Source organism: Tupaia chinensis, unplaced genomic scaffold (genome assembly GCF_000334495.1).
Source record: "Tupaia chinensis unplaced genomic scaffold, TupChi_1.0 Scaffold148626_1, whole genome shotgun sequence".
NCBI lineage: Eukaryota > Metazoa > Chordata > Mammalia > Scandentia > Tupaiidae > Tupaia > Tupaia belangeri.
This window is the reverse complement of record NW_006208475.1, coordinates 1298296-1307597: the sequence shown is the minus strand read 5'-3', so window position 1 is coordinate 1307597 and position 9302 is coordinate 1298296. Positions and strand designations below refer to the sequence as shown.

Genomic DNA, 9302 nt, shown 5'->3' with positions numbered 1-9302 from the left:
TCTTTCCCTCGAGAATAGGTAAATATGGAAAAACAGGCATTCGATTCTGTTACCACGTTAATGTCTTATGATGATTGACATGGCGTTGACTTAGAACGAATCTGCTTTGATATTTTCATATTATGGGCTTTCTCCTGGAAAATAATTTGAAAGGTAAATTAAACTTAGCAGAGTCTTTTTCCTGTGATTTTATGTTCTTGCCTTTTTTTTTTAAATCAAACAGGAAGTGTAAATAAAAGCAGCCTGTAATTTTCAGGCATAATGAAATGCCTGAGTATTGAATGATAGCATTATCTGTGTGTTATTAAATTGTGTGGATTGGGGGCACTGCTTTCCCAAAGATCAAAAACCGTATGGTCTGCTCACACTCGGTTCTCTGTGGCTTTAGTCAAGCCACGGGGTTGGGAAGAAGCCTTCCAGGTCTCCTGGCGATGGATGTTGGTGTGATGGTGAGTGGTCTTCAAACCATTCAAAGGGAACTAGTGTTTGCAGTTACCCCTGACCTCGTCAAAGACATGGGACTGTCAGCGAGCCCCGAACTTTAAACCTTTAATCTGCTACCCTAGCACATGCCAGGGTGGGGCGAAGCTTCAGTTCGTTTTTACTATCTTACAAGTCCAGGGAGACCCAGCCGGCCCATCCCTCTGCTGCTTGGCCATCATGCAGGACGACCTGCTGCAGGAAGAGGGGGGTGGTTAGGACGGATAAGACAGGGAGGAGGTGGAGAAAAGACACCGTTTAGGTAGGGACAAGGTAGGCTGGGCTGCGTGCGTGAGTCTCTTACCCAAGTATAGATTGAAGCTCCATTACGTGAGCAGACTCTCACCCGTCCCTCAGCTCCTGCTAGTGAGGGATTTCCCAGAGCTGCTTCATTTTATCAGAAAAAGGAAGGCTGGCCTGGTGGGCTGGCTTTGTAGGAGGGTCCTGCCAGGTCTGTGCTCTGCTCCTGTGACTGCTGGTTAGAACTTCGGCCTGCCTGGAGGGAGCCCTGGCCTTTTCTCCCAGCTTGAAACACCACTACAAAATATCTCGAGATTGTAGTGTTCTGTCAGAGACCAAGTTCTGTGTATGAAAGAGGGTGTACTGTTGAACGCGCGGATGTGTTTCTCAAGTACAAGAGACATTTTTTACTTCATTTCACTGCGTTGTGTATAGAAAGTTCAGATCAGGGCCAGTTGCGTAGTGCAGTGGTTAAGAGAGCTCGTTTCTACCTCCAGCCACGGTTTGCAAACATGCTGGGTGCATGTGCATGCCCAGACCCCAGCAGGGTGGAGAACCGAAGGGCTTGTGGTATCACCAGACCCCACGGGGAGTCCTTTCTCCCTTGCTCTGCCTCGCTCTGGCTCACGTGCATGCCCTCTGACGATGGTAATTTTTAAAAAGTATAAACGATATGAGAGGTCTTTAAGAAGTTCATGGAGACTGTGTGTCATTAACAATGCTACACTTGGATGTTAGTTTTATTTTTCACCAAGATAAATTTTTGGACCAGCAGATGGCATAATGGTTACGTTGCTGTACTCCCACGTAGTCAGTTGTGGTTTGAGTCCTGGACCTGGTGGCTTAAAATTCATGCCAGGTGCCTGTGCATGTGTGCCCAAGATCCTGGGAAGGGAATGGAGGCAAAGGGATTGTGGCATGGCCGTCTACACGGGGGAGGGGGTAATTTCTCACTTTATCTTTCACTCTCTGTCTCTCTCTCTGGCAAGTGCATGTGCCCAGAGGCAAAAATCTCTACAAAACAAATGGGAGGAGGCTGGCAGGTGACATGGTGCATAAAGGGATTGGAGTCCCACGAGACGCTGAGTGGGCCAACAGGTGGCATGGAGGTTAAGGCGCTGGATCCCACACAGCCAGTTCTGTGGTTTGCGTCCCAGACCTGGTGGCTTGAAAATCATGCTGACTGTCCATGTATGTCCCAGATCCCAGTAGAAGAATGAAAGAGAAGGGATTGCAGTGTGCCCATCTACCTAGAAGGTGATTTCTCTCTCTCTCTCTCTCTTTTCTTTCTCTCTCTCTGGCAAAATCATGCATCCTAAAGCAAAAACTTAAAAAAGAAAGAAAATGGTATTATTACATTGGCGAAAGTAAGAAAGATCTTTTCAGTTTCTTCCTGAACAAGAGTCCATCTGTTGGCAGATTCATTTAATTTAATGTCTCTGCTAAGCCTCCGTTTCCTCCTTTGTAAAATGAAAATAGTAACAGTACCCTTTTTGCAGAACTGTTGTGAGGATTAAATATATGAAAGCATTTCTTTGGCACATAGTAGGCTTTCCTAAGCTGAGGTGGTCAATTACAGATTCCATGCCAGTCTAAAATGATGTTCTTTAAGTCCATTTGGTACAAACTTTGGGAGAAGAGGAGATGTTAACCTTGGAGAACGTAATGCTATTAAACTAGAAATGCTCAGCTCTGTAATTCTATACTGCTCCAAAAAAGTGCATGGCACCTGAGCGCTGGATTAGTATACGAAATGTGCTGGATTAGCAGGACTGCTGGTTCGGTGTTGAAACCTGTTTCCTGGGGGGAAAAGAACTTCATTTTGGAAGTATTACAGAATGGCGATGTCTGATACCAGAAACATTTGATTCGGTTAGCAAACAGTATAAACATAATTTCTGTTTGTTTAGAGTTTGGAGAAAGATGATAGTTACCATCTTTGATGCATTTCTGCAAGAATTTGTCTCTGAATGAAGTGGCATGCCTCTCTCAAGGCCTGTTCTCTTACAGTGTTTGTATCACTGTTGTGTTTGCAAGTATGTAGCTGTAGTACGTTTGCAGTGACAAATTGAGATGATTGTGATTTAATTAACTGGTCAGTTTGATAGAACGTTCATCTCGAGATCATCATTGAATTAACTCTGCTTTCCTATGTTGCTACATCCGTAAACGTGAAGCTGAAATCACATTTATTTCAAATTAACTTGGGTTAGTGTAGACGTTGTGTTTGTCGGGTGCTCAAGGTAATGCCATTCTTCGAATAGCATTTGGTTTCAGATTCTTCATTTCTTTTAGGTTGAAAGGTTGATTCTGAGGCCAGCAGGTAGCGTGATGGTTAAGGCACAGGTTTCCTACATAGCCAACCACGGTTTGAATCCTGGACCCGGTGGCTTGCTTTCTCACTTCCCCGAACACCAATGCCCCCACCTGCGTCTCTCTCTGGTGAGCGCCTGTTCCTTATAGCAAATTAGAAAAAATAAGTAAGATTAAAATAAATAATTTTTGGAAAAAAAAAAAAAAAAAAACACAGAGTGGTTAATTCCAGTGATTAAAATAAATAATTTTTGGAAAAAAAAAACAAAACACAGAGTGGTTAATTCCAGCGTGGTTCAGCATGAACTATTGTATGGGCTCATCTAAATTTGTTTCCCACATGAGAATAAAGTAGCACTGTTTATAGATAATCTTTGGTAACTACTGTATTTTCTTGATTCAAAATGTACAAGTGTACATTTTGAAACACGTTCTTTTTTCTGAAGTCAAGATGCATCTTAAATTGGTGTACATAACTGTTGTCAGTGTGTCTTAAATGCAGTGGTGTCTTAGAGTCCTGGATGCACGCATATGTCACCATTCAGAATTAAAATGAAACTGTAGGTGCGTTTATTATAAATTTGTTGTAAATTATTTGCACTACAGTCTAGAGAGTTCTTTGGCATTTAAAAAATTTAATAATTGGCTACATGATACTTTCTTGGGATTAAGTTCATTTTTGAAGGCTTTGGCGAGTTGATTCTGTTGGTTAAAATAGAGGCCCTTAGATGACTGAGCAAAGCAGTCTGTTAGGGGAGTTCAGAAAGTCATCTAGGTGGGATGAAAGATCTGCTAAAAACTTGGTAAAAACATCTCCTTTGAGAATCTTCATGTCTCTATATTTATATGCTGCTTGCCCAAGTGAGTTACGGAGTTCTCTTTAACTCAAGGAGTATGTGTGTGTGTGTGTGTGTGTGTTTGTGTGTATGGTGCATCGTGTGTGTTTTAACCATGTTAGCACATGGACTGCTTCATTTTTCTTACCTGTTAATCTAACATGTTGATGTGAAAAGCAAGTTCTTTATATCTCCTCCGTTCTGTTTAATCTGCACACCGCATTCTTCGGTTAAGTCTGAATGAATCATAACTATTACGCTCCCTCACCCCACACCTCGTTTTCTCCTTTTTAAGCGAATGACAGTCCCACACAGTGCTCTTCTTGTACTCTTATCATTCATTCCTGTAACAGTTAGGGGTTAGGTAAAGTCAGACAAACTGAAATTTAGTTTGTGTTTTGCTCCTGACTTATCAAGCAACTATGCACAGTTTCTTTTTTTTTTTTTTTAAGAATTATTTTATTTAACTTTATTCATTGTCATTTTTTTTATTATTTTTTTTAATTTTATTGAAGTGGATCAGAGAGAAGGAAAGTGAGAAAGCAAGCTACCAGGTCTGGGACTCAGACCCCAGTCGGCCACGTGGGAGTCCAGTCATCATTATTATTATTATTTTTAATTTTATTGAAGTGGATCAGAGAGAAGGAAAGTGAGAAAGCAAGCTACCAGGTCTGGGACTCAGACCCCAGTCGGCCACGTGGGAGTCCAGCCTGCCTTCACCACCGTGCCACCTGCTGGCCCCACTATGTGCAGTTCTAACAACCTAAGAAATGGCACTGCCTGATGCAAATGGGGAATTCAGGCAACTGACTAGGGCATTTTTGTCTAAAATAATTTTATCTTAAAAATTTTGATTAGAAGCGAGGACTTGGTGCTTACCGCTAACATCCTGTGTCCCACAGGCGAGGGCCACATGGAGGAACCGCAGTTGGGCTCCCAGGCCAGTCTGAAGGCAGGTCAGGCATGTGCCTGTCATTACAGTGACTCAGGGAGGCCGAGACAGTAGGTCAATGACACGGCGAGATCCCATCTTAAAAACTGACAACAACAAAAAAGAATTTTTACGCTGGTGTGATTTAGTAAGATAGACTGCTTCAGTCTCTCGCTTTGCAGTATGAAGTAACCATCCTTAGGTTCCTTATGTATTAAATGTGTACTGATCAAAGAGTAGTCCTCGGAATTCTGTGAGATTTATTTCAGTGGCTTTTGATGGCCTAAGGTCAGCATACGAAAGTTCGGCCCACTGTAAGTGTGAATTAGCGATACTTTTTTGTTTGTTCCTCGCCCTAAGGGACAGTGCCTGAAATAGCTGCGTTCTTTATCCCACACGTCAGGACCGAGAAACCTAATACATACCATGATCACAACTTTTGAGACAGAATTGAATTGCCGACATTGAAAACAGCAGGGCATCTTACAGCCGATTAAATAGCAATTCTTAGTATAATCCCCTCTGTCCAGGGAAATAGAACCATTCTTAGGTTAACAGCGGCTCAAAATACATTATAATGTATTGATTCACTATTCGGAAATGTCGAATATATCAGTAAATTGCTTTTTGTATTGAATAATATAGATTTTGAATTGTAGACACTGGTAGGCTTTAAGTTCTGTTATAGGCTTCTGTGACAGAAAATTAGGGTGTGTATAAGTGTGTGTGTAAAATATATGGAGTTTATTTCATTAATATTTTTTAAAGAATTATTCATTTAATTTTATTCATTCATTCATTTTAATTGGACCATAGAAAGACAGACACAGAGAGAGAAGGAAAGCGAGAAAGCAAGCCACCAGGTCTGGGCCTCGAACCGTGGTCAGCCATGTGGGAGTGTCCCGCGCCTTAATTTCCACACCACCTGGTGACCCTTACTTATTTTTTCATAGAAGCATCCTGATCCCAGGACAAAGGGAAAAGCTGCCTTGTTCTGTAGCCTGCAGCGTGGCTCGTGGGAACTTTACCCACAAAGCGCTGGGGTTGACAGTTTTCCTTCGGCTCTGGTTGGAAGGATGGACTAAAATGAAGGTGAACTTCAACAGCGAGAGTGAACTTTAGGGTCCCGGATGCTCCTTCTGTTTCCTCATCCATCATTCAGGAAATGCAGTCTCGGTTTTATTTTTGGTTTATTCAAAGAGGTAAGCCAGAGAGTAGAAAGGGTTGTTTATGATCAATAGCAGAAACTGTTTTGAAACTCAAATATATAAGATTTCTTGCCTTTCTTTTTCTTAAAAATGTTTTTTCCTTTTTTTTTTTTTTTTTTTGCTTTGGGGTTCACACACTTGCCAGAGAGACAGAGGAAAGTGAGAAAACACCCTGAAGGGGAAGGGGCCACACCCAACCCCTTCTCTTCCATTTTCCTCTTGGGTCTTTGGGCATGCAGACCCAGGCACCTGGCGTGTTTTTCACACCGCCAGGTTCAGGACTCAGACTGCACCATCGGCCGTGTAGGACCCAGCCGCCTTCACCACCGTGCCAGCTGGACCAGGTCTCTGCTCTTCTAAAAGCTCTGAGTTGAGGGGTCACCGCATGGTGTAATGGTTACGTTGCCGGACTTCTGCATGGTTGACTATGGTTTGAGTCCTGGACCCAGTGGCTTAAAACTCATGCCTGACGCATGTGCATGCCTACCCAAAATCCCAAGATTTGGCCATCCCTTCCGGGGGGTGATTTCTCCCTTCCTGTATCTCTCTCTGTCTCTCTGGCGAGAGTACGCACCCTATAGCAAAAATCTCTCTCTGAAAAATAGAACAAAAAAGCTCTAAGTTGGGGCCAGCATGTGGCATGGTGGTTACGATGCTGGACTCCCACATGGCCAACTTTAGTTCTAGTCCTGGACCTGGCACCTTAAAAATTATACCGGGTGCATGCATGTTCCCAAAATCCCAGGAGGAGAGCGGAGAAGGGACTGCACATGGCCATCCCCCTTCTCTGTCTCTCTCTCTGCCTTCCCTCTCTGGTTAGTGTGCCCACCTGTGGCAAAAACCTAAAAATAGTAAAATGCTCCGAGTTAGGTGAAGAGCTAGGAACCGTTGGCACAGATGAGTTTCCGGAGGAATATTTGAGTCTGTGTGGAGTTCTGAAGGGGAACTGATCCCACAGCCGCCACTCTAATTCAGCAGCAGCCCTGACGGCACCCCAGACTCCCTTTCCCACGGTAGTGTCACTGTCCCAGCCATGCGAGGGGAGCCCCACAGGCCAGGGAAGCGGGGACACTGACAGTGGCCGGGAGCCGGGCTGGGTGTTCGTCCTTTCTCTGTGCCAAATGCCTTCAGACCCTCACTGAGTATCATTAGGGACAGTAGTTGGTACACAGTAGAGTTTTGACAAAAGTAGTATTTCTTTGATCCTATTCAAGAAAATAAGATACCTCCTTGGGACCAGTTGATGTAATGGCTTATGTCGCTGGACTCCTATGTAGTCGACCACGGTTTGAATCCCGGACCCGGTGGCTTAAACTCACCCCAGGCGCGTGTGCGTGCATGCCCAAGATCCTGAGAGGAGAATGGAGGAGAAGGGATTGAAGCGTGGCCATCCCCCCGGGGGGTGATTTCTTGCTTTCTGTCTCTCTGTCTCTCTCTGTCTTTCTGGCAAGTGCACGCGCCCTATAGCAAAAACCTCTCAAAAAAAAAAAAAATCATTCTAGCGTATAGTCCTAGAAGAAGGAATGGTGTCAGACCTGCCCCGACTTTGAGGCTACAGGAAGCAGTACTGTGGTTTGTGGCAGTTGCAGATGCTGGAACGAGATCTTTCCTTCACCCTTTGGCCTCTGTCAGGGTATCTGGACTCACCTCAGTACTGTCAGCTTTCTACCCTCTATGGCATGTTCTAGTACAAATCAGAAGTTAGAAGCTATGGCAGAAGTTGCCAGTTGGAACTAGAACTTTTGAGGACCAGCAGATGGTGTAATGGTTATGTCGTTGGACTCCCACTTAGTGGACCGCGGTTTGGGTCCCGGACCCGGGGGCTTGAAAATCACACTGGGCACATGTTCGTGCACGCGCAGGACCACAAGAGGAAACTGCCGGGGGTGGGGAGTGGGCGATTTCTTACTTTCTGTCTCTGTCTTTCTGGGGAGACACTTGCCCTATCGCAAATATTTCTCTTTCACAAAAAATATCTAGAAACTTTGGTGAGTGCTTTCAGTGGTTCAGTGAAGACATGGAGTTACTCCTGCAGGCTGTAGGCACTGATAGTAACCAGTCCCAGAACACGTTGGAGTCGCACCCTCAGAACTGTGACAGTAGGGACCGGCAGTTGGCGTAGTGGCTATGTCGCTCGACTCCCATGTATTCGACCACAGTTTGAGTCCTGGACTCTGACTTAAACTCACTCTAGGTACATGTGCGTGCCCAAGATCCTGAGAGGAGAATGGAGGAGAAGGGATTGCGGCATGGCTGTCTCCCTGGGGAGTGATGTCTCACTTTCTGTCTCTCTGTCTCTCTCTGTCTATCTGGCGAGCGCACGCGCCCTATAGCAAAAAACTCTCCAAAAAAAAAAAAAAAAAGTACCTGTGGCAGCAATTCCTGTGATGTTTTACAGGATGCTCTCCACAATGTAAGTATTTTGCATGAACAACTTACAGAAGGGAAACATTATGTCAAGTATAGCATTTATTTTTTTTTTAATTTGCTAGCGGGTGCATGTGCTCGCAGGGCGAGGGGTAGGTGGGATGGTCATGTTATAGTTCCTCTCCATTTCTCTCTCCTTTTGGGATCTGGGCAGGCGCACACACACGTGCCTGACATGTTTTTCAAGCGACTAGGTCTGGTACTCAGACCAGGCATTTAGCCACGTGGACCCAGCAACCCTAACCACCACGCCATCAGCTGGCCCAGAAGCATGAAGACATTGTAACATAACTTTCTTTGTGTTTATTTTAAAGAATTCAGAAGGAGCTTGCAGAAATTACGTTGGACCCTCCTCCCAACTGTAGGTAAGTACTTACGGATTTTTATTCACTTGTATCTTTTGCAGAAGGTGTGTTTGAACGGTTGATCCGATGTGCACCTGTTGCTGAAGTCTGGTTAATTAGTAGAAACATCATGTGCTTTGGACCTAAATGACTGTGGAGTGGTTGTGACTGTCTGTGTGCAGAAACGGAATAGTCACCCATGCGTTTGCAGTGGTACCGCAGTTACCAAGAGCACTGTAACGCAGTAATAGTAAGATAATGCAATTACAGAGTAACAAGTGCAATTATCTTTTAGTGAAAGAGATATCGGGACCTTAAATGATTTCTCTCATAATAGACTAGCAGGGTGGCTAAAATACTTGCTGTTTGATCATTTTCCAATTGTTGTCTTGTTGGAAATTGATTTTCGAAAGTTCAGGAACATTACACAGTGTTTCTTCATGGTTTACATGATCTCTCATGGTCGTTGGTTTTGACGAAGAGCGGGTGATTTGAGGCAGTGGTGTGAAATATGAAACACTCT

General features: G+C 44.2%; 1 protein-coding gene across 1 annotated transcript in view; it reads left to right on the top strand.

The window, feature by feature from the left end:
* The window catches only part of LOC102499793 (ubiquitin-conjugating enzyme E2 E2-like), a 228494-nt gene that overhangs the window by 6921 nt on the left and 212271 nt on the right, over positions 1-9302 (top strand). The window contains 1 exon segment of the mRNA XM_014585034.2: positions 8750-8800. Within this exon segment, the coding sequence (XP_014440520.1) occupies positions 8750-8800 (51 nt within the window).